The 25236-nt window shown below is 46.6% G+C and overlaps 2 protein-coding genes across 2 annotated transcripts in view; one reads left to right on the top strand and one right to left on the bottom strand.

The window, feature by feature from the left end:
- The window catches only part of HABP2 (hyaluronan binding protein 2), a 27103-nt gene extending 5969 nt beyond the window's left edge, over positions 1-21134 (top strand). Inside the window, exons 2-12 of the mRNA XM_006880167.1 lie at positions 3105-3209; positions 5229-5336; positions 8467-8583; positions 10187-10306; positions 10778-10949; positions 12090-12187; positions 14248-14506; positions 16244-16386; positions 17110-17244; positions 19679-19824; positions 20970-21134. Coding sequence (XP_006880229.1) covers positions 3105-3209; positions 5229-5336; positions 8467-8583; positions 10187-10306; positions 10778-10949; positions 12090-12187; positions 14248-14506; positions 16244-16386; positions 17110-17244; positions 19679-19824; positions 20970-21134 — 1568 coding nt within the window. The remainder of the gene's footprint in view (positions 1-3104; positions 3210-5228; positions 5337-8466; positions 8584-10186; positions 10307-10777; positions 10950-12089; positions 12188-14247; positions 14507-16243; positions 16387-17109; positions 17245-19678; positions 19825-20969) is intronic.
- A 599-nt stretch (positions 21135-21733) lies between these two features.
- NRAP (nebulin-related anchoring protein) overlaps positions 21734-25236 on the bottom strand; it is a 97159-nt gene continuing 93656 nt past the window's right edge. The window contains exons 40-42 of the mRNA XM_006880166.1: positions 23946-24257; positions 22843-22974; positions 21734-21838 (exon numbers count right to left, since the gene is read on the bottom strand). Coding sequence (XP_006880228.1) covers positions 21734-21838; positions 22843-22974; positions 23946-24257 — 549 coding nt within the window. The remainder of the gene's footprint in view (positions 21839-22842; positions 22975-23945; positions 24258-25236) is intronic.

Below are 25236 nucleotides of genomic sequence, written 5' to 3'. Positions count from 1 at the left end.
TGTGTGTGTGTTATGCCATCAGCTCTCTTCTAACTCACAGTTTTCCCTTGCTGTTGTTAGGTGTCATCAAGTTGAGTACAACACATAGAGACCCTATGAACAACAGATCTGTGCTGTGTCCTATCCTGTCCTATCTCAGTCTCTGACACGCTCAAGCCCATTGCAGCAGTCCCCATGGCAATCCACCTCGTGACCTTATGAGACAGAGAAGAACTGTCCCACAGGGTTCCCAAGGCTGTAATAGTTATGGTTATGAAGACAGAATGCCACATCTTAACGTCATAGAGCAGCTAGTGGGTTTTAATTGATGTCTTTTTTGGTTAGAAACCAAGCTCTTACTCTTTGTTCAACCAAGGCTCCTTCCTGGAGATTAAGAGGACTTTATTTCACTGGTTGTCAGGAAATCAGATTTAAAGTCTAAGTGTTATATTCTCCCTCTAGTTTCACTCAAAGATGAAGACCTTGTTTATGAGGGCTGAAATCAAGTCACAGTGTTGTCCATCAGACATGCCATCTGTCCCCTGTCACTTAAAAGTCACATCATCCCACCTGTATGAGAATCTTCCTCATTTCCAACTATCTTAACAGATGGTGAGTCTAAATGGTTTATCCAGGAATAGCTAGTTTACTGTTCAAACTGAAAGTGATGGAAGACACGAAGAGAGCAAGGTGCTGGGCACTTATCTATAAACACCTATTATGGGAGAAACAAACCCCAACTAACTCTGCAAGAGAAAAAGAAAGAAGTGATGCAATCACCCCATTACCAAACTCCATTGTCTCCCCGAAATGTCAGTTTGAAATCTTTCATGTCAAACTCCAGAAAATATTTCGCCCTCCCCTCTCTCACTTTTTTTCTCTCTCTCTCTCTCCGCTTTATCATGCTAGATGGAAGGAAACTTTATTTGCTACAGGAAGACAATGGTCTTATCTTCAACCCAGATCCTCGTCTCTGGAAAGGTGGCCTCCTCTGGGGGCATTTCCATAGTGGGGGAAAGCAGCTCGGGAGAAATAATGAGCAAGCAAAGGGAGTCTTGACTTGACACTGTGATAAATGAGGTGAAACTTGGGCAAGGAACCAGAGTTGGCGTATTCAAAAAAGAAATAAAAAAAGATAGCTCCATTTTAATGGGAAATATAAAACAGCCATTGTGCAAAAGTCGATTTTTCAAAAGCCAGAGGAGATAAAGACTATAACAGAATGAGTGAGAGCCGGGTAAGATAATGTGGTTGATAATCAGACGCAGGCACAGTGCCATCCTCCGAGCCATCAGCGGCTCTGTGGGAGTGCCCTTTCCAGTCAGCTATCTGCTTTCACCGCTGCTTCATTATCATATGCATCTCTGGGCAGCTTCCTTGAAGCTTCAACTTGCCACACGCCCACCAGACAGGGAGCAAACTCTACCCAACTTTCGTCAAATCCCAAACTCCTCTTCGTGAGCCACAGAACTACCTGCATCTCTCCCAAGACCCCCAGAGACCAAGGAGTTTGGGGCTTGCTGGCTTCACTCCTGCTTACCTGGCTTGGGGCTGACCCCTGGGGACAACACAGCGTGCTGCTTTCTCTATCACTGGGCAAAGAGCCATGCACATTTTCACAATTGTCTTCAGACAACTCCTAATTTGCAAAATGCATTGTCAACGGGGGAATGGCTAAACTCTCTCCAACGTGTTAAGTGTGCATAAATTGGAAGCAGTGTTAGGCGGAGGCAGCTAGAAGAAGGTTGAGGTTGAGTTGATGTGATTTAATGATTATCTGGAAGCCAATGGTGTGAGTTCATATCCTGCCACTCATTAGCTGCATGACCTCGGGCAAATTACTTAACCTCTTTGAACCTCAGATTTCTCAACTTAAAATGGACATAATAATGACCAAAATGCCTCATGGCCATTGAGTCAATGCCAACTGGAACTCATTCAACAGGGCTATGTAGAACTGTCCCTGAGAATGTTCTAGACTGTTATAGAAGCTGACCATCTCATTCTTCTCTCTCAGAGAGGCTGGTGAAGTCAGATCACAGACCTTTCAGCCACCCAATGCTTCATTTACTGTACTGTCAGGGCTCTTTCAAAGGGCTAAGGCCTGGCCCGTTTCACAGAAAAGGCTCACGAATGTTAACTGTTGGGAGGCTTCATAGTTACAATTGGGAGGAATTTCATGTTATGAGTAAGAGAAAAGTGATCCATTTTTATGACTTCATGAAGCTGAAGTAATAAAGTTCCACTGAGGAAAAACCATTCACAAAATCAACCAAGAAAACAATCAAGTGCCACTTGATATGATTCTGGGCAGATCACACGTGAGTTGGTCCTTTTAGGTCCCATTCGGCTTTCAGATGTGAAAATGCAGGTATCAGCAATACAACTGACTTGTCCACGGTCATACAGTTAATTGAAGGCCTCTTAGTCAGCCTATGTCCAATAAGATGCTCTCAAATCTGCCAAAGGCCAACACTGCTTTCCTTGTCATACCATCACCCAGATGAAAATTCCAGATGCCAGACCTCACTTGTTTCTCAAGTTAGCACCTGTCTCCACTCACGCCCTCACCCTGTATGAAGAGCTGTTGTTGTTGTTAAGTGCCGTCAAGTCATAGATGACTCATAGCGACCCTCTGAACAAAAGACCTGAACACTGTATAACTTCCATCTTTTCTCCAGGTTCATAGGGTTTCCAGAGGCAAGCGATTTTGGAAGTGGATGCCACTCCTGCTTCCAAGCTTGTTTTAATCGGGGACCCCCACCAAACACTGTCCACCATGGGTAACCATTATCGCATTTGACACATCAGTGTCACAGTATTCAGCTTCACTGCAACCACAAGTTACCTCTGTACAGCAAGTGGACACACCAGGGCTATACAACCTAGAAGAATGTTTGACCAAAAATAATGAAAAACAGAGCTGAGGTCCACAGATTAGAGTCAGCCACTTTTGGCTTGGTAACATCACTTTCTCTCCACTGAGCCAACTAATCTCAATGCTGTGAAGTAGGAAAGAGAAATGACTCCTCCTACAGGCCATTAAGAGAGGAGCTTTTCAACTAAGCCAAACGCCGGCTGCTTTGAGTCTAATGACGTTTTCTTCTTACTATTCCTCCTTTCAGATTGGACTCCTGACACCTATGCGTACAGTCATGAGTACTATGAACAAGCAGAGAACACAACCAGTACCGACCCAGAAAACCCCGACTGGTACTATACAGAGGAAGGTGGGTCCTGGGTCCGGGTCTGGAGGCCCTGCTCTGACAGGCAGCTCACCTGAAGGGAAGTTCATGTGTGCCTCTCTGCAAGTCTTTCTTCTCTTTCTTTGACCAGCATTGTGAAAGACATGTTCAAAATGATTTAGACTGAATAACAACATATTATATTGGTTATTTTTTGTATTTAAGCCTCTTGTTTACATGCAACAAGATCTTGGGGAGGACCTTTGTATTTAAAAGTCATTTTATTTTGAAAGAACATTCTTCTAAGTGGTACAGCTCTCCTTTGACAATTTGCTGTATTGAGGTAACCTGGGGTTGCTGTGATGCTGAACCTTGTGCCATTGGGGTGTCAAGTGCCATAACTGTTACCCATGGTGGACAGTGCTGGAGCTCCCTGTTTGAGACAGGTTTAGAAGCAGGAGTGGCATCTACTTCCCAAACCACATGCCTCTGGAAACTGTGAACTTTATAGAAAAGCTTTCAGGTCTTTTTTTCATGAGGTTGCTATGAGTCATGCTTGACTCGATGACAATCAACAACAACACAATCTTATGTTAAAATTATATACTATGAGGTTTGGAGAGGTTCTTACAGATGCTCTCTTTTTTTAAAAAACTTTTTAAAATTTTTTATTAATTTGTGTGTATGTACCTTCAAATCAGATCTGACTGGTATAGGAGGAGATTGCCCTTCCTTCTCCAGCAGGGCATCTTGGTGGTTTTGAACTGCTCACCTCTGGGACTGCAGTGCAGCTTCTTGCCACCAGGGCTCCCCTACAGACCCTCTCTTAAATGTTAGAAGAATGAGCCATGGGAGGAGGCGACTAGGCCAAGGTCACACGTGAATTTAGTGCACCGCAACCTGGGCCTGGTTCTCAGTTTAACAAATGTTCCACGGCCTGACACTGTGAGGACGAGTTACGCACAAAACCATGTCATAGCTCTGACTGCCAGCCCAGGCTGAAGTATACAGAATAGTCTAATGTAGCATTTGGCACCAAACTGTAGCATTATAAAATTGGCACTGGACTCCCTTTTCTTCCACCTTTGTGATGTTTTTCTTTCTCCTTTTACTCTTCAGAAGCATCCCAAGTTGGGGTGTGTGTGTGTGTGTGTGTGTGTGTACACTCACATACATGCACTTCTTGTGTTTGTGGCTTTGCCATCAAGCGATAAGGACAGAGAGGAAAATGAGAAGCAGGGCCCAGGCACAGCCATGTGACTGAGCCCAGAGAAGGAACAGAAAGCACTTAGTAGCTGGAATAAAAGCTGTGTTAACTGTGCGAAGTGGCCTGGAAGGCAGGGCCAAGATATGGGGCATCGGTGGAACATCAGAAGGGACCATCAAAACAAGAGCTGGGCCCAGGGATCCTAGTTCCTGAACCAAAGAACAATGTGTGTGAACAGAAGGAGGAAAATTCCCCAAGGGAAGAGCCATTCAGCCAGCCATGAAAAGCCAAAGGCACAGATGAAATATGACAAAATCTAACTGAACAAGTAGTTGAAGAAAGATGAAGGCCACTGGGTCATTTCCTCCTCGCCGCCAATCCCTCTGTCACCCACGTGCCTTTGGTCTTCTTCCCTGATGTTCAGAAAGCTCGTGTTTCATTAGTGGTGGGTGTTCTTTCCCCACTGCTGACCTCCACCCCTGGGCACTAGAGTAGGGGAGGTCTCTGGGCTTGTGAAATGCCTTCAGCATCAGAGACAGACCCCCGTGGCCCTCCCAGTGAGGCGGGGCAGAGAGAAACACTGATGGTGGAAAGGGCAGTCTCTCGATGAGAAAGACCCCAGTCCCAGCAAGGCCAAGGAGAGCCGGCCCCACTTCCTTCTCGCCTGTCCTCTGGCAAGCCTGAATAGCTCTGGCTGGCCGTACGATCACAGTTCTCCCGGCTCTTTAAGGATGATGCTGTGTCTTCTTTTCCCCAGTCACTGGTTATAGAGATGCTCTCTCATTCGAGGCTGGAGGTTGACATTAGATAAGATATAGGGCTTCTTACTTGCTGTTGACCCCACCTCTGTGCCTTAGATCCGTGCCAGTCTAACCCCTGTGAGCATGGTGGGAACTGCCTGGCCAGCGGGGACACCTTCACGTGCAGCTGCCCAACACTCTTCTCTGGAAGCAGGTGTCAAAAGGGTGAGTGTGTGGTCCCCAGTTCATTTATCTCCTGAGATGAAGAAGAGCTTGTTCATCCTCCTGCTTTAGCGATTAAAGACAGGTCAGGTGGTCCCACAGGAAGTATTAGAACTCTGTGTATCAGGTCACACGGAACGGTTTCTTCAACCTGCTCACAGGCAGCATTTCATTCTTACAACACACTGTGATGCCCTTTTTAAGGAGTCTTATTTTTGCAGTTAACTAAGCACAGGGCTGCTAGCCAGTGGTTGATGGTTCAAAGCCACCAGCTGCTTCACGGGAGAAAGATGAAGTAATTTAGTACCATAAATATCTATAACCTCACAAACCCCAAGGGACAGGTCTGCCCTGAGACTGTCCTACAGAGTCACCATGAATTAGGATTAAATTAGGGCCGAGGTAGTCTACAGATGAGATTGAGGCTAACAAAGTGGAAAAGCTGGGCTCAGACCAAAGCGCACCCCCAAATTCAGGACCTTCTTTAAAATTTCAGAATATTTTGTAAAAAACTGTATATTATACTGGTTTACATACAAAGTTCATAAGCGTCTTTAGACTAACAAGAGAGAATTGGTATCCTGAGCTGGGAGAATGGGAAGGAGCTCAGGGCAGGCGAGGTGTGGATCAGCCAGAGAAAGGGAGGCCAGGGGACTTGCTCAAAGCCACCCAGCTGGTGAGGAGAGCAGGAATTAGAGCCTGGTTCCCAGGCCGAAGCTTCCTCCTGCTGGCCTCACCCGTGGAGAACCTTCTCCCTGCTATCCTCACTCACAGATACACACTATGTTTGCCTTCTTACGATGCGTGGGCACAGAAAGAGGCCACAGGATAAAGCACTGAGCTAGAATGCCACTGAGTGAATTTCCTCCCTAGAGAGAACCTGGAGCCTGCCCAAAGGCAGCGCGCTGACTGGCAGAGAGGTTGTTGGGAGGTGGTGTTGACTCTGACTCAGGGTGACCCTGTATGTGCACAGTGGAACAGCTCCAGTTCCCTGTGCAGACACCTTTGGGGAGCCGCACCATAGCGCAGCCTGGAGGGGTAGTGAGCGTCTCATGCCTCTAATATAGGTTACAGGGTGCCTGTCATTTTACTTGGATTATCGAACTCCGGCCATGGCCTTTTCAGTCACTTCATATGCATTTCAAAGCTAGGCAAAGGATAAAGAAAAACAAAGGAGAACTCACACCTTTGAATTCTCATTTGGGTGAAAAAAAATATTGACTGTCATACACTGTCAAAAGCACACACAGGGGAGCTCCGGTGGCCTAGTGGCAAGAAGCTGCACTGAAATCCCAGAGACATGCGGTTCGAATCCACCAGATGCTGTGCCGGAGAAGGAGGGGCACCAGTCAGATGCAATTTGACGGAACACACACACACACACACACACACACACACACACACACACACACACACAAACACGCACAAATCTGACTTGGGCGAAGGACAGCTAGCGTGAGATTCCATTTCACTTCCTGTGGGGAGATTATCCTGAGGGGTTAGGCTCCGGAGAAAGACCTTGCGCTTGGTAAAGTGGGGAGTGTAGCCAAAAAGGAAGCCCCTGAACAAGATGTGCTGATGCAGTAGCTACAACAGTGGGCTTCCACACAGCAGAGAACGTGAGGCGGGCGCAGGACAGGACAGAGTTTCATCCTGTTACGCGCAGGGTCCCTGTGAGTCATGGCGGCCGCAACAGCACCTAACAACTACATCGGGCTGCAATTTTTGTTCCTCTCTCTTCTTCTGTCATCCCAAATTTCAATCCTTTAATTCCTCAAATGTTTCCAAGTAGTTGGGGGTACCAGACCTGAACACTGTATCTGGGTTGACTGTGAATGTTTGTCTTTCAAAAGTTCTTGGAACAGTAATATGCAGATACGTGTCCACCATGGAGCTCTGGTGGCCTGGGGGTAAGAAGCTGCACTGCAATCCCGAAGGCATGCAGTTCGAGGCCACCAGCTGCTCCACAGGAGACTGATGGGCAGTCTCCTCCCGTGCGATTAACTGCCTCTGAAAACCCACTGGAGGGTCGGCTATGGGTCTGTTCGGACTCGACGGTACACACACAACAACATGTCCATCATATGTTCTGTGTAATAGAGCATTACATGACTTAGACTTTCTGGGAACACCACATTAAAGCTTTTGGGGAACCCACCTTGGGCCTTCATTGTCACTGCTGCTGCTATTGGGGTTACCGGCAGCTGCTGAAGGAATGGGAAGGAGCAGCTGTGTTGTCTGAGAAAGTAGCTGTGGAGTGAAGGGGGACGTGGGGAGTAGAGAGAATGGAGCATGCCCAGATCTGCTCTATTTCACTTGCTGGACAAATCCTGAGAACGTGGACCCCCAAGCCACGCCTTCCGCCTGACTTGTCTCTATCTCACCATGGTCAACTGATCCAAAAATCTGAGTGGAGGGGGGTGGGGGTGGGGGTGATCTTTTAAACCTTTAGAGGGAAATTGTAGGCTAAAGGAGAGCTGCATTTCTTAAAAATGAAAAAGACAACTTGTGGGACCACAGACAGGTATGTGGTTGACCACTCCCTAAATGGACCTTAAGGTAAGCCTGTGCATCTCCATAAAAGAAATGTTAGATCAGCTACAAATGCAGAAACACAACTTGTATATTTTCTTATCGAAAGTGTGAAAAATCAAGGCCTTTATAAAAAAATAGAAAAGGAAGACTCTGCACATGGGAATAAACTGGGGAGCATCCATCAGGGACCCCAAGATAAAAGCATTTTCTGGTGTATCCTGGCTCTTCAGGACCATGGACAAGGTCACACACACACACTCTACCACTTCATACACTTTCATCCACACACGTGGTACTGGTGCTGGGCTTATGATGGGGTCCCTGGGGAGGGCGAACAGCTAGCATGCCAGATGTTTGCCAAAAGGTTGCCATTAGCTAGAGATGCCTGGGAAGAAAGGCCTGGTGGTCTACATCCAAAAAATAACAGCCGTTGACAGCCCTGTGCTGTACAGTTCTGCTCTGACATGTTCAGGGTCTCCCTGAGTGGAACTGACTCAGCAACTGACGTGATGCCTGTGGCAGACAAGTATGCCTCGAAGTCAAAGGTACCCTCAAAGGATGCCTTAACACTCTGCCCCCTCCTTATTATATTCTATAGTGAAAAACAAGTGCAAGAATAACCCATGTGGCCGAGGTGAATGCCTCATTACTCAGAGCTCTCCCTACTTCCGCTGTGCCTGTAAACACCCTTACATGGGCACCGACTGCTCCAGAGGTAAGCGTCTCCCCCACCCTCTTCCCCTGTCCCCCTGTGCTTGCTTTTCTCTACCCTTGTCTTGACCGGGTCTCTTCATCCTCCTCCGTGGGAGTCCAGGTATTTCTGATGTTTTCTGCCAGCCAAGATGGGCTCTTCTAACTAGGTCTCACTGAGATTGGATACCCCCGAAGAGTTTAGTGGGAAATGACAGATACGTGTGTGTCCCTTACTATCCAAACAAGACCATGTAGGGGGAATATACTTAGCCACTGCTCTAAATTCAAGTGTGCTATTCCTGATGGTTCCAGAAGATCTCTTCATGGGGAGCACTAATCTGTCTGGCGGGGAGAGGGAGGAGAAACAGGCAGAGGGACCCCAGTGGAACAAACGAGCTCACAGTGATTAGAAAGTGAGGGAGAGATAGTTTCTTAAAGCCCAGAGCACCATTAACATTCCAAGAGATTCCTGGGCTTGGTTAGTTAATAGAAAAACAACAGGTGGTACACACACAGAACGATAGGTGAAGACAGATAAGGAAAATTATTGTTGTTGTTGTTGTTATTATTATTAGTTTGGAAGCAGGAGTGGCATCCACTTCCTAAACAACACACCTCCGGAAACTCTATGAACTTTGATAAATGTCGATAGTTGTAGGGGTGCTTCAGGCCTTTTGTTCAAAGGGTCACTACGAGTCATGCCCGACTCGAAGGCAATCAACAATTACATCAGTTTGCTTACAAAGTTCATATACATTGTATTTCACGCTATTCTTCATTCACATTGTGTTTCCTACAATCATTCTCATGCATGATGTTTTATAAAATTAATCACCACTGAACTCAAGGTGGGAGGGGGGTGGGGAGAGGATGTTTAGGGGCAAAACCACAGGGTTGCTTAGCTTAGTGGGTGGAGGGGATGCGGAAGGAAGTGGGAAGGCTCCAGGGCAAAAAGACAGGGTAATGATGGGCAAGGGAAGGCACTTTTAAAGCAACAAGACCTACCTCAGAAAAGGCAAAAGAGTCCCCTCTTGCTCCGGTCTCTGCCCTTGTTACATAGGCCTAAATCTCGAGAGACTTGGCCACTTCTTTGCCTTGTTTGGTTCCAGCAGGATCGATTGGTAACAAGCACTAATTTGTTTCACCAGCTCATGTTGTTTCCAACTGTGGTCAGTTACCAGTCCGGTTCCCTTATATGGACCAGGTGATGTCCGATTCTGCCCCTCCACATGAGTCAGTAGTATTGTCTTCTCGCTCACGTTCTCACAGTAACATTGCCAGGAAGAGCTTGCTTGATGAAAAGACTGGAGAAAGGTTGAAAAGCTAGCTCCCAGTCACACGGTTATCAAGAAGCTGAACAAGAATGGTTTCACCCTGTCTCAAAGTTGCTCCACCATTTCCGCCCTTTCTCCCTTACTGAGAGGCCTACTGGTTATTTATGCATTATTTTCACCCATACTTCTTCATGTTTCTTCTTAAAACTCATGTGCTGTGCACTGGGGTCTGTCTTTCTCCTTCGGTGTCCTATCTTTTGGAAAAGGATGAGCACTAGAAGAGTGTCACCTGTATCTCTTGGTCATCTTGTATGTAGCCTCCAGTTCTGAAGAGCCTTCTTGTGTTCACAGCGGTTCCGGTGTGCAGGCCCAATCCCTGCCAGAACGGTGGCACCTGCTCCCGGCAGAGCCGGCGATCCAAGTTTACCTGTACCTGCCCTGAAGAGTTCAAGGGGAAATTCTGTGAAATAGGTATGAGTCTCTCTCATCACTCCATCAGAGAGGAGTTTGGCATATGCTTCATCTGGGGTTTGTTGCCATAATATATATAGTTCAAGTCATATTCCCTAAACTCTGTTCCTGCTTCTCCTTCCAAGCTGAGGATATGGGGTGGGCTGGCTACAAATAAGAAAAGCAATGAACTGGTCTCAGTGAACATATCTGTTCACTCCTGAGTCTCAACTCAACCTGCACTGATTCTTGCATGAGCCAAACCTAAGGAACCAAACCTAAGGAGCCAAACCTCTCCTCCACCTCCAAATCTCTCATCGTTTAAAGCTAAATTGAAAGAGGATTGTCAAGCTACCTTCTTTCTGAGACTTGGAGGTGAAATCTCAGGGTGCAAACATTTAGACACAATCCTACTGCCTTTGGCCCACTCGCCTTTGGGGGGAGCAGCTGCCAGGTGCCGCCAGCCCTCACGTGCCTACCTGCTTTCCCGAGGTTCTGATGACTGCTATGTTGGCGATGGCTCCTCCTACCGAGGGACAGTGAGTAGGACAGTCAACCAGCACTCATGCCTTTACTGGAACTCCCACCTCCTCTTGCAGGAGAATTACAACATGTTTATGGAAGATGCTGAGGCCCTTGGGATTGGAGAACACAACTTCTGCAGGTAAAAAAACAAATCACGTCTCCCCAAGATCGAGGCTTAGCTGCGAATCAGTCAGTATAAAGGTCTCTCTGTTCCCATTCTCTGCATCCACATTTTCTGGGCTGAGTTGGCAATTTTGGAAGTGATTTACAAACTCATCAGCTTTCTTTCCAGGAGGATTGAACTGCTCAAGGTGGATTAGGCTTTGCTGCTGTAACAAACCACGAATCTCAGCAGTTCAAATATATCTGTGTTCCTATTTGCTCATGTGGCATTGGTCAGATGGGTTGGTGGGAATGGGATGGGAGTTGAAAGACTAGATGCCACAAAGTTCCTCAAAGATCCAGGAATGGTCAGGAGAGCCTGGAAAATGAAAAAGACCTGGCTTTACTACCCAAACTGACAAGTGACTCATTCCCTCACTCACACATTTCATTGACCGGTAGTCATATGGCCCTGCACAACCTCAAGGGAGAAATGCAGAGAAGGAAATAAAATGTTTGGTGAGCATTACAGTATGCTCAGTAAGAATAATGCCATCACCTCCCTGGTGATGACTTTAATTACTCTCTTCATCTGCCTGCAGACCTTTCTCTTGTTCTCTCCCATTACCCTTGGGCTAATCAAAGTCAAGGGCATGCATGATTTTTTAAACAAGAAGTCATTCCTTGCATGGCCTTAAACTGGTTCCAAGAAGCAAGTAGGATTTCCTTTGCACAAAACAGAACTTTCCTTACACATCCATCCTCTTGAACTGTTGGCATCATGGAACTGGCTTCAGGATTTCTCCCTGGGCAATAATGAAAGCTAACGTTCAGGTGAAGGCACCCCACTCTCAGACATGTCTTCAATGGGGCCTCAGTTATTTTCCTAAACACCCTCTGGTATGTTCTATAAATCAGGCATAGACTACCTATGTTCCACCTCTTGTCCATTGACATTTTCTTCTGGGAATTTAATGTTTTCTGGAACAACCATCCTTATGTCTTAGAGCTTGAAAAGCAATGAAGGAGTCAACAGAATGTGATTCCCAATGGGAGCGTAAGGGCTTGGGACCTTTAATGAGAGTCCAATGGATGCGCCTCACCTTAACTAGATTTTTTGGGTTGCTTTTTGTTTTGTTTGGTTTGTTTTGATAATTGCTGTTTGTTTGCTTTCAAGAAATCCAGATGGAGATAAGAAGCCCTGGTGTTTCATCAAAGTGAACAGTGCAAAGGTGAAATGGGAGTACTGTGACGTCTCGCCATGCTCAGCCCTAGGTAAGGCCACAGCTGCCTGGAGTCCTAGGTGGTGGGGACATTGAGGATCCACAGATAGATGCAACTGGAGTCCCTTTCTCCCACGCTTTGTCAATTCCAATCCCAGTGACAACCCAACTTCCTGATTCCCCTGCACCTGTCTCAGGGCATGAGCAACCTCAATACATTTGGAAACTCAGGCCAGGTGATGTAGCTGTAAATGCACACTTTCTGACGCCAAGTCTGTGCCCTTAGCATAGGTCTGTTGATCATTCGTTGTGTGCCAGGCCATGGGCAGACAACGGTGGACAAACGTTGCTTGGACTCAAGATGTACCATGGTTTGAATTCCACCCTCAAACTTGGAATGTCCTTGCCCACCTCTCTAGCCCTACCTGTAAAGATGCATCCATCCCCTCTTCCTAGCCAGTGGAATTACCTTCTCGGAAGCTCCAGTTCCCTGCCTCCACTTTTATGTTGCTCTCCGTCATGAGCGTGTGATGAGGCCTAGAGCGTGTAACATTCAGGGTTGCTACCTTCAAGGTCACTACACAGGGGAAAGATGAGGCAGTCCCCTCCCATTAAGATTTATACCCACCCCCAAACCCAATGGAAGGCAGCACACATCAGAATTGACTTGAAGGTAGTGTTTTTGGTTTTGTTTTTTGAGTGGGTTCAGTTCCCAATTCTCCACCCTATTATCTCTTGTTCATCACTAATAATTCTTTGAGGTCTAACTAAAAAACATCCTGTTCCCTAGGAGATATTCCCTATATCTTCAAATGCACTGTAATGTCCTCGACCTTATCATTCACACAGAATAAAGAATCACCCATCCAGCCCTTCTCATTGCCTGCATCGCCACTATCTGGGGAGATGTCTTATATCCATCCCCTACTTCACTTTGCTTAAATATCGCCTCTTTATACCTAAAAAACTGGTCCAGACTGCCACGTTAGGAGTTCTGGTGGTCCAATGGTAAGGAGTTGTGCTACCAACCTAAAGGCAGGTGGTTCAAATCCACCAGCTGCTCCACAGGAGAAAGAGAAGTACAGTTTCTTTCAAGATGATTTACAATCTCTGAAAACCCTCTAGAGAGTTAGATATGAGATGATTCTGACTCAGTGGCTCATAAAACAATAACAACAATGGCACCTTGGTGGTACTGTAGTTAAAGTAGTCAGCTGGTGACCAGAAGCTCAGCTGTTCAAACACATAAGCCTTTCTGGGCTGTGGGTAGGGTAAGATGTGGCAGTCTGCTTCTATAAAGTGTTACAGCCTTGGGAAGCCTATGGGATAGGTCGACTGTTTCTATCAGATGGAATCAACTTGATGATAATGAGTTTACACCTGAAAAAAACACCTGGACTTATATATATGGGACGCTCCCCGTTTCACACAAGCTTGGAAGCAGGGGTGGCATCCGCTTCCATAAATAGCTTGCCTCCAGAAGCCATATGAACCTGGAGAAAGGATGAAAGTCACACATTCAAGTGTCGAGGACTTTTGTTCGTAGGGTCACTATGAGTCGCCTACGACTCAACAGCACTGAACAACAAAAACAACATGTATGTGAATTAATTAATAGCTAAGTATACAGCCAGTGATGGATTTCAGCATACATCTCCATGTGTATACATGTTCTGAAAAGAACACACTTTGAAATAAGTCCAAAAGCAACATCTTCATGTTTAATCCTGTAGCTTTTCTATGTAAATCAATTTCATGAATACTAACTGTGCACCTCCTACCTGCCCACCTTTTTTTAATTTTCTTTTTATTTTATCATTTTGTGTGTATGTACCATCAAATGGGATCTGACTGGTACAGGAGGAGATTGCCCCTCCTTCTCCAGCAGAGCATCTGGTGGATTCGAACCACACACCTCTGGGATTGCAGTGCAGTTTCTTGCCAGGAGGCCACCAGAGTTCTCTCTGCCCACCTTGTATGTACCTGTGCAGGTTCTTAGCTTTGCTCACTTGCTGGGCTACAGGATTCCGAGTCACCATGAATTCTGAGTTAAGTCTCCCTGGGAGCTGGAGAGAAGGTGGGTAATCATGATTGGTCTTCATTGTCCCACAGACCTTGTGGACCCTGAGCAGAGCCCCATGGAGCCCGTGAGCAAGCCTCCACGGTTTGACACCTGCGGGAGGCCGGAAAGAGGAGAGCAGAAGATCAAGAGGATCTACGGAGGCTTTAAGAGCACGGCGGGCAAGCACCCCTGGCTGGTGTCCCTGCAGACCTTGTTGCCGCTGGCCCAGGCCATGCCTCGGAACCACTTCTGTGGCGGAGCCCTGATCCACCCCTGCTGGGTGCTCACGGCTGCCCACTGCACTGAGAGGTCCGCTGGAGGCTGAGGCCTGGGAGACTCGGAAGGATGGGGGAGGGGTGGTCTTTTCATCTCAGCAGCATCTTGGTAGCTCAAGCAGGCTTTGGGGGCTCAGGTAGTGACCCCTTAAAACCAAGTAGAAACTAGCCTCAAGTCTAGAATGCTCAAGTGCAAAGACCATGCCATTTAGTCCTTAGAGTGATCTCCTGGGAGGAAAGCTGAGAGAGGGCACAGTGTGTGTGTGTGTGTGTGTGTGTGTGTGTGTGTGTGTGTGTATACACATGTGCCTAGAACTCACTATATTTCAAATAAAGATGTGTTGAGTAAAAGGTCTTTATTATCAGCACCACCTTATACATGAAGACTATGAATCTTGGAAAAGATTAGCACTTGGCCTAAAATCATGTGCAAAGTAAATAGGAGAGTAGGAGGCAATCCTAAATCTATCTGTTTCAAAAGCCTGCGCCTGCACCTCATGGGGTCTGCCCCAGACAAAGAAAACCATTCCACAATCTGTCATCATCATCAGTGAACCTTCTGGATCAGGTCTCTTTCACGCAGGCCTTCTGAGGACATCAGAAGCGAGCTCCTTTGGGATGCACAGAAATTGCTAAATTTACAGTCAAGGCTGGTTGTTGTTAAGCCCAGATTTTTTAGACTACCTGTTAACAACTTTAGTCTGCTTGGCTCCACGGTCAACACTCTTCGCACCAGTAGCTAGGAAATAAAAAAACATATTGCGATGGGAAAGTCTGCTGTTAGGGAGCTCTCCAGGGTACTGAAGAGCAATGGTGTCACTCTGGAGACTAAGGTGCATCTGTTATAGGCCCTGGTCTTTGCAATTACTTGTTATACATCAGAGAGTTGGACAATGACTAAGGAGGATAGAAGGAGAATTGATGCCCTTGAGCTGTGGTGCTGGAGAAGAGTATTGAATGTACCCTGGACTGCCAAGAAAACAAACAGATTCATCTTGGAGAGGGTTAAACCAGGCTGCTCCTTGGAGGCAAGGATTCTGAGGCTTCGTCTGAAATACTTTGTACATGTTGTAAGGAGGGACCGGTCCTTGAAGAGGGACATGCTTGGGAGGGTGGAGGGACGGCACAGGAAGGGAAGACCCTCTATGAGGTGGATTGATTCAGTGACTGGGGTAATCGGGATGGGTGTGTCAGAGACAGTGTGATTGGCACAGGATAGAACAGAGTTTAGGGCTGTTGTACATAGATAGGGTCGCTATGAGTCGCAAACGACTCAACAGCACATAACAACAACAACCTTGAAGGCCTTCCAGTTCACTCACTTATTACACAACTTCCTCCAGGACTATAGGAGATGACCTTCATGAGAGGTAAATGATGCCATCATTAGCACATACCAATATATTCTAGAATATTTGTTTGCAATGGCAATGGAATTTTCTTTAGCAAGGTCAGGAAGAATAGAAGGGCGCTGGTGCTGGGAAAGAAGGGACTACAAAGTATGTTTACAAACTGCTTCCATGAATAAAGCAATAAAGCAGTCTCCTTAAGTTATCTTGTGTAAACCACACAATGCAGTTCTGTTAGGATGATGATAATGATGGTGGTGATGACGACGATGACGACGACGACCCGACACGTGAGGATACAGGGGCTACAGAAGATTCCATGATCTGGGCACAGAGCTAGGCGACAGAGGGCAGAGCCAGAGTTTGGCTCTCATCTCCCATATCCTGAAGCTGTTTCCTGACCACTTTATTTTCCCTTCCAGATTAAAAGCCAAACATCTGAGAGTGGTGTTAGGAGCCCAGGATCTGATGAAGACAGAATTCCATGAGCAGACCCTTGGAGTGGAGAAGATCTTTAAGCACAACCATTACAATGAAAGAGACGAGATTCCCTCCAACGATATTGGCAAGTCTCTTCTCAATATGGTGCATGTCTATGGGCCTTGCCCTGGGTGGATTTCTCTACTGAAGTCTGGTTGTAGAAGGTGCCGTTTCATAATTTAGTTCTTTTAGTCCATAGACTCTGCAAGACAGATCATTTATTCCAGAGCTCTGGTTCTTAAAAACGTGTGCTAGTGTTAGAGATGAGTACGTACAAGTTTTTAAGTTGCGGGAGGAGTTACTAAGATGTTGTGTTGCAACAAGAGCTTCGTCTTGGATCCCACCCTGCTCTTCCACTTCCTGGCCAGGTTCACCTCCTGAGCTTTAGTTCTGTCTCTCACAAAATGGGAATAGTGTTGAACCTCTTGTGTGTGTGTGTGTGTGTGTGTGTGTGTGTGTGTGTGTGACCCCTGATGGGTGCCCGGGTACATATACTACTTGATGGTCAGCCTGTACCCTATTTCCCTACTCATGAGACCTCACTCTCCCTTGTCTCAATAGCGTTTGATCTTCTTAGAGTCTGTTTCAAAGATAGATTAGGACGTATTTCAAACCCAACTATTATTGCTTGATATTTCCCTTAGCCCGATGGGTTACTCTGGGAGAAGGAAAATAAATGATTGGGGAAGAACATTTTTAGAGCACTGGGGATGGGACTTCACTAGAACAACCTCCCAATCAAAAGTTGAATCTTCTTTGACCAAAGAGGGGCATCACTCACTTATTCCCTTTCTCTCTCTGTATGTAGCTTTGCTCAAGTTGAAGTCAGCAGATGGTCGCTGCGCTGTGGAATCCAAGTATGTGAAGGCAGTGTGTCTTCCTGATGCTCCCTTTCCCTCCGGGACCGAGTGTCACATCGCTGGCTGGGGTGTCACAGAAACAGGTGAGTGCTGCTCTCTTCATTCTCAAGCGAGCTACCCCAACCAGAGAAACTCAGCATCCACAACCCTCCTGAACTTAAAATAATTTCACATTCATATGCATAGGCAAGAGAAAGTATCTACCTCAACATTCAAGTTCTCGTTGAAGTCTTAACTCCTCTCTTTCCTGAGATGCAAATCGTTTTATTTACTACTCCTAGATGTTGTTGTGTACCATTAAGTCAGAACTAACTCATAGCTGGCCCTCCGGTGGGTTTTCAGAGGCAGTAAATCACACAGCAGGAGATTGTCCATCTTTCTCCTGCGGAGCAGCTGGTGAGTTTGAACCATATACCTTTGGTATGGCAGCACAGTTCCTTACCGCTAGGCCACCAGAACTCCCCACATCTAGAGACTTGACCTTTACAGGTATTGATTCTGTACCTATGGAGACCTATCATTTGCCCTAAGTTTGGAAAAGAACATTAACTTGAGAATAAAAAAGAATTTGTTGAATTCTTAGCTTTATTGTTTAAACAACTGAGTTTTAGCTTCTTAAAAACCATACTTATTTTCTACATGTGGCTTCACAGTCATAGGGGATGACAGATTCTATAAAAATATTCATTAAGTGAACTCCCAGAGGGCAGAGGCCAGGTTTCATTCATCTGCTCTCCTCCATAATACTTTGTATCGTGTTCTACACATAGGAGATCGTTTCTAAACTTTTATTAAATTCAACTGTTGATTTATAACTATGACTTAATTCTTCTCTAAAAATAAGGTTCAATTTCTCACAGAACTGAAATGACAATGTCTTCTAATCCAAATAAATTCCAAAGGGTATTTCAAATTTTTTCCAAATACTGAAAATGTCTTTTTTTTCTCCCCAAGTCTTATCCTGCACACAGTAGAAGTTAAGAGTCACTTTAAATAGACTTGTATTCAGCAAGAAAAAAAGAAGAGAACATACAAATTTGTCAAAAGACTTTAAGAAAGATTTCTGGCTAATTGGATTTAAGGTCAACCCAGAAACTCTTTTTTGTAGCTACCTACACTACAGTTGCTCTAAACCTTTTGACTTCTCTTTTACTCAAGGATGGTCTTGTCAGCATGGTAATGTCTTAGACTGGAATCTTAGGTCAGAATGATTTTGTCCTTCATGAACACACTTCTAAGACTTCATGTTCAAAGATAGTGAAATGTTTCGACTGGGTTCATTATCTTAAGGAAATGAGAATGAGACACTAGCGGCTCAGTGGTAGAATTCTAGCCTTCCATGCAGGAGGTCTAAGTTCAGGAGAGGCCACTACATCTCATGCACAACAACCCTCTCCCTGACAGTGACGGTTTGCATGTTGCTATGCTGCTTAACAGGTTTCAGTGACTAAACCAACTAGGAACAGACTAGGAAAGAAAATTTGGAGATGGACTTGTTACAATCAGCCAATGAAAACTCCATGGATCGCAATAGTTGACCTACTCGTCAGGAAGCTGGCATAGGACCTGGAAGTGTTTTGCTCAGTTGCGCATGGGGTCTACACAAGTTGGAGTTGGTTCAATGGCATTTAAAAAAAAAGGGGGGGTGGTGGAGAAAATACCTGCCATCAGAAGCAGGTGATCCACTCTGACCTTTTAAGTATGTGTATGTCCACTCCACCATCTATTCATTGTCCACCATGTGTCAGCCCTTTTGCTAGACACAAGAGATTAAGAATTTTTAAAACACCATCCCTGATCACAAAGGCCACATGATATAGTTGAATAGACACAAATAATTCTGCTCAATTTTGATAATGCTGGGCTAGAAAAGGGGAAAGAAAGAGCCCCAATACACTCCATCCTTAAAGGCTGGCCCCAGACTTGGGAGGTGAGAGGTGAGACTCCCTACCTATTTCCTCAAAACATTCCTCCATTCTGGCCTTTCAATACCACTGTGCATTCTCTCTCCTCCACCCTCTCCTTCTCCCTCTTCTTTTTCTATTTGACCAAGGAAATGATGTGGTTTTGTTGGTTTTTTGGTTTTTGTTTGTTTTTTTTTTTAGTAACATGTTTTTATGTCAGATTCGGCTTTGGAAAACAAAACACTCTTCAATGTAGTAATCATTTCTACTACATAGTTGCTCTTTTTAACAGTATTTTGTTGTTTTTGCTAAAAACTTACATAGCAAAATTGGTTCCTATTTGACAATTTCTATAGAAATTGTCCAGTGGCATCCGTTCTATTTTCCATAATGTGCCATTGTTCTCCGGAATTGCATTCTGGTTGTTTTGTTTCTATTGTTCTGGCTTCCCTACCTCTTTATTATGGTCTCCCTTTGGCTTATAAATGGCTTTCTAATGGAGAACCATAACCACAGGTAATATCCTTTATTTCACGTGCAACCATTGTTGTCTCATGATGGAGTAAGAAGCACCCTGACTCCTACACTGAACCCTCTTTGCTCCTCTCCACAGGTGAAGGGTCCCGCCAGCTCCTAGATGCCAAAGTCAAGCTGATCGCCAACACTGTGTGCAACACCCGCCGACTCTACGACCACATGATTGATGACAACATGATCTGTGCAGGAAACCTGCAGAAACCTGGACAAGACTCCTGCCAGGTTAGGGACTCAAATCTCACTTGATGAAGAGGCTAACAGGATATGCAGTGTTCAGAGGCCCCTTGCAGCTTGGGTTGGGGGAGGGCAGGTTCAGATGCTCAAGTGCTCTTTTGCACAGAAGCTAAGGCACAGGTAGGGCACATGCGTCCTCTGTTGAACTCATTTTACTAGTTATCTAGTTGTACATTAATGGTTTTATACAATATTTGTCCTTATGGGACTGAGTTAATTCACTCAGCATAATGCTTTCCAGTCCCTCCCAAGTTACATAGTAACTTTCTAAATCATTGCTCCTGCTTGTTGCATAGTATTCCATCGTGTGAGTATAGCACAATTTCTCAATACAACTGATTGTGCTTGATTATTTGGACTGTTTCCATGTTCTTGCAATGGGTAATATTGCTGCTATGAACATTGGTGTACAGATCTCTATTCATGCCTCATTTCTCATTTTCTCGGGGTATATTCCAAACAGTGGAATAGCTGGATCATATGGAATCCGATGTTTAGCTTTTTGAAGAAATGCCAAACTGCCTTCCAGAATGGTTGTACGATTTTACAATCCCAGCAACAGTGTATAAGAGTTCCTATCTCTCCACATCCTCTTCAACATGTGTTACTTGCTTTCCTATTAAACTTTGCCACTGCTACAAACAGATTCATCCTGGAGAGGATTAAACCAAGCAACTCCTTGGAGGCAAGGATTCTTTCTGGGGCTTCATCTGAAATACTTTGGACATGTTGCAAGGAGGGACAGGTCCTTGGAGAGGGACATCATGCTTGGGAGGGTGGAGGGACAGCGCAGGAGGGGAAGACCCTCTATGAGATGGACTGATTCAGTGACTGAGGTAATTGGGATGGGTGTGTCAGAGGCAGTGCGATTGGCACAGGATAGAGCAGGGTTCAGGGCTGTTGTACATAGGGTCGCTATGAGTCGCAAATGACTCGATAGCATATAACAACAACAACTGCTACTGGAGTGAGGTGGTATATCTCATTGTGGTTTTGATTTGCATCTCTCTTTTTGCCAGTGATTTTGGGCATTTCTTTGTGTGTCTGTTGACCTGGTATCCTCTTATGGGCGTGGGGAGCTCCTCAGGGTGTATTCTCCTCATCCAATCAAATGTATTCTTCTTTATCTTTAGGGAGACTCGGGAGGCCCTCTGACCTGCGAGAAGGACGGCACCTTCTACGTCTACGGGATAGTGAGCTGGGGCCTGGAATGTGGGAAGAAACCAGGAGTCTACACCCAAGTGACGGAGTACCTGACTTGGATCACAGACACCATCCGGGGAGAAGACGGCATTTAAGGAGGCACCTTCCAAACTTCGGCACCCTTTCACTTTAGCACCCCAAAATGAGGCCACATGGGCAGTGATGGACCCAGGGAGCTTCCCAGGAAACCACTCAGCGGAGTGTCTGCAGGCAGCAGACACGCCTCCTTCCCTTCTGGGGCTTCCTGCACCAACAATTCCACCATTTCAGAGACCCCCCTCTGTGCCTCCTCCCCTAAACCCAAGGGATGATGGAATCACCCTGAAATGTATCCCACTTGCTTCCAATAACTGTTCTTCTAGAAAACCACTGTCCACAGAGACTGGCTGTACTGGGAACGCGTGTGGATGAAGAGTAACAGAATGCCCAGCCCAGAGGGAGTGGTCTGTACATCTTTATTCCTTAATCCCAGATGCATGAGCTGCTCGACAGAACCAGTGAGCCACGGCTTGGTCCTAAATAGAGACCAAAGAGACATCTTTCTCCATTAGCCTTCATACACCAGAAGCTGAGCGGTCTGGCAGAGATGCTTGTTTTTCTAGCTCGCCCAAGCTGAAGCCAAGTGAAGCCTGTCTCTGGGCATCAATGCCCTCTCCAGCTTCTGTCTGCAGACTCTTGGGGAAGGCATCAGCCCTCAGAACACAGCCTTCCTCCTTTTGACATGCAGAATCTCAGTGGCGTCAGGATTCACATCTTCCCGTTGAAGTTCACTACCATTATCCACAGCTGTGGGGACCTCCTGCCAAAGCCAAACACAAGACCCCAGTGTTAACACCAAGCTCCCTCCCTGCTCGCCCAGATGAAACCATCTATAAGATGGCTAGCTGACAATCATTAATTGCCATCAAGTTGATTCTGACTCACAACAACCTTTCAGAACATCACCCAGGCCTGTTTTACAAAGCACCCCTGGATGGATTCAAACCACCAGACTTTCAGCTAGTAGATCAGTCCTTATCTGTTTTTATCACCTACAGGCTCCAGGAGCCTACATGTTGCCAGGAGGGACGGGTCCTTGGAGAGGGACATCATGCTTGGGAGGGTGGAGGGACAGCGCAGGAGGGGAAGGCCCTCTGTGAGGTGGATTGATTCAGTGTCTGGGGTAATCGGGATGGGTGTGTCAGAGACAGTGCGATTGGCACAGGACAGAGCGGAGTTTAGGGCTGTTGTGCATAGGGTCATTATGAGTCGCAAACAACTCGACGACTTGACGGCACATAACAACAACAAACAAAAACAGGCTCCAGAAGCATTTAAAATGTCCACCTTCCCGCCCCACTGCCCCTTCCGCCCTTCTTTCCAAGAAAAAGGACCCTCAAGGTAAGAATGAGCGCATAACAAAGCCAGTCTCTCATCTGGACATGCTGTCTTTTTTTCTGAATAAAGTCAGGTTTAAAACCCCAACCTTTGCAGCCAGTGAGTCCCCGACCCTTTCCGAGCATGTAGGGAGCAGGCAGTCATCAGAGCCTGGCTGCCCCCAGCCCCAGATTGATGTCGCCCTGGCAGGTTCTCCTCTGCAGAACTAATGGCTGGGACTTCAGAGAAAACTCTGCAGGAAGTTTAACCCACGTGCCACTCGCCTGGTCATCTCAGACCCACGAAATGAGGGGCCTTGCCAAAGCGGCATTTCACACTTCTTTAGAGCCACTGACCTTTGGCCAAAAATAAACTCTGAAAAGAAACAATGGGTTTGCCTTTCCCCCCAGGCCTGGGAGGCAGTGGGTTGGTGCTGCAGCTACTCACATAAGAGCCCCGGAGCGCCAGGCCCCTGGCATTGGCCAGCTCCGCAGCCCTCCTAGCCATCTCCACTTTGTAGGAGCCCGGAGGGGTCCAGCCAACACCTCTGGTCAGGTTCAAGTCTGATTTGTACTTGACCTTGGGGGCAAGAGGGAGGCAAGAGGAACAGGTCAGCAAGGACTGAGAGCAGACAGGATTAAAAGGGCAACTGAAGGATGGAGATTATGTTGTTGGTAAAGCAGGATGAGGGGGGTCAATTCAACTTCAGTAGGAGGTGCTGACTTGATGGGCATGTTGTGCTGGGGGCTGGTCAACATGGTAGTGTGTCTTGCATCTCATTGTTCAAACAGTGTGGACTGCACTGAGGGTGGAAAGTTGAGTGCGGTGGGGTGAGAAGGAAGCTGGCTGGAGAGTCAGAAGGCCCCGTGTAAGTCTAAACTGCTACTTTAATTCATCTGTGGCTTTCGCTTCAATTTCCTCCCAGGCAAAGGGCAAAGGCTACTTCTGGGACAGCTATTAAGACGCCTTAGAAATAGTGAGGGGCTGGGATTGAGAGTCGGGCAAGCCCTCGCATCAAGTCAAAGCGGGTTCGCGTCCCAGACTTCCCGTACATTTTCTGAGTGATCTTTAGTAAATTCCTCACCGTCTCTGAATTTCCTCATCTGTAAAATGGGTCAGTTCTGGACCTGCTGTGAGAGCTCTGTGGCACATGCTTTAAAAGCATTTGGCACAGAGCTCGGCCCACAATGAGGACTCAACCAGTGGTTATTGTTGCATACTACCGCATCAGTTCTGACTCCCAGCAGTCCTCAAACACTCTAGAACTGACCCCAGGGACATCCTACACCATGATTTTATGGGAGCAGGCCCCCAAGTTTTCTCCTGTGAAGTGGCTGTTTGGTTTAAGCAGAACTTTTCAATTCACAGTCAAGCACTTAATCCCTGTGTCGCCGGGGCTCCTTGGACAAAAGGCAGTCATTTTCATTGGTGTACCCAGCACTGAAGTGTTGGGGGTCTTGGAGTCTATGTTAGAGTGTGGACTTTGGCCATGGCTCCTTATGAGGGGGAAGCAGGGAGAGGGCCCCACCGGGGAGGGTGCTGGCACTTACATCACTCTGCAGCTGGTGGACCTTCTGCACGTGCTTCAGGCCCAGCTGCTCAGGGTCACAGGTGGGCTGGGGAAGGGGCTGCCTGTAGTGCACGTCGCTGGCCAGCTGCTGGCTCCGCTTGGCTTGGAGGAGGCCGGGCTGGTCCACGCAGCTGTGGAACTGGGACCGGGTCTTGGCAAAGTCCTTCTTATACTCATTGTCACTCTGGAGTTTGCCAACGCTGAGAAAATGCTTCATCCGCGGGTCATCAGTGACGCTACGGTAGCCAATCTGCAGGCCCCGGTCTCGCAGGAAGGCCTCCTTGTAACGGAACTGCAGACCAGAGGTGCGGATCAGTCATGGAGGGCCCTATCCCCACTCGCTTGGCTTCTCAGCAGGAAGTCCAGGCATGGGCTGAGGGCAAAGGCTTTGGGCTCCAGTAGACTTGGGTTTGGGCTCCAGGAGACATGCGGTCTGCCACCTTCTAGCTGTGTGGCTTTGGGCTAGTTATTGAATCTCTGAGTCTCTGTGTGCCCATCTGTTAAAACGGGAAGATGCATCCCTGCCCCCATAGAGGTATTGAAGGCATTTAACAACATGAGTCTGCCTGTCATGGTCTGGTGTGGATCTGTGGCCACTGAACGTGTTGTTTCTAGGCGCTGTCAGTTCAGACTCAGGTAACCCTACGTATGACAAACTGAAATGCTGCTTGGTCCTAAACCACCCTCTTAACCACGGCTGTGTGAGCCATTTATTGCAGATAATCCATCTCACTGAGGGTCAGGAGGTGCTATTCCTTGGAGAAGGACATGATGCTGGGAACGGTGGTGGGTCGGCGAGGGAGAGGAAGACCCTCAACCAAGTGGATTCACACGGTGACCCCACAATGGGTTCTTGTGTGTCAGGAAGTGTGAGGATGGCACAGGATAGAACAGGGTTCAGATCTTTTGTTCACTGTGTCGCTATGAGTCATACTCGACTCGATGGCACCTAACAACAACAACTACTACTACTACTACTTTACTAAGCAAGTTACCCCTCCTGATAACTTGCTCAAATGCATGGTAGTAGCTATGGGCACTGTTGCTATTATAACTCTCCAATCGGGAGAGAGCTATGTCTATTATCAGCACTTCCACTCTTCCTCAAAATATTCCCAGCTCTCAGGGAAGCTAGGCTAGTACTCCTTAACCAGCTGTAGTAAAGGACCAATCTCATTTGGTTTTGCTGCTTAAGTTTCCAATCTATCAAAGGTCAACATATGACTAGTATGTAATAGTACTGTAAGTTTGATAATATTAAACCGGCCTCT

Source organism: Elephantulus edwardii, unplaced genomic scaffold (genome assembly GCF_000299155.1).
Source record: "Elephantulus edwardii isolate Elephantulus edwardi_28Jun2011 unplaced genomic scaffold, EleEdw1.0 scaffold00006, whole genome shotgun sequence".
NCBI classification, from domain to species: Eukaryota; Metazoa; Chordata; class Mammalia; order Macroscelidea; family Macroscelididae; genus Elephantulus; species Elephantulus edwardii.
Note: the sequence above shows the minus strand (reverse complement) of the source record. Positions and strands in the feature narration are given on the sequence as shown.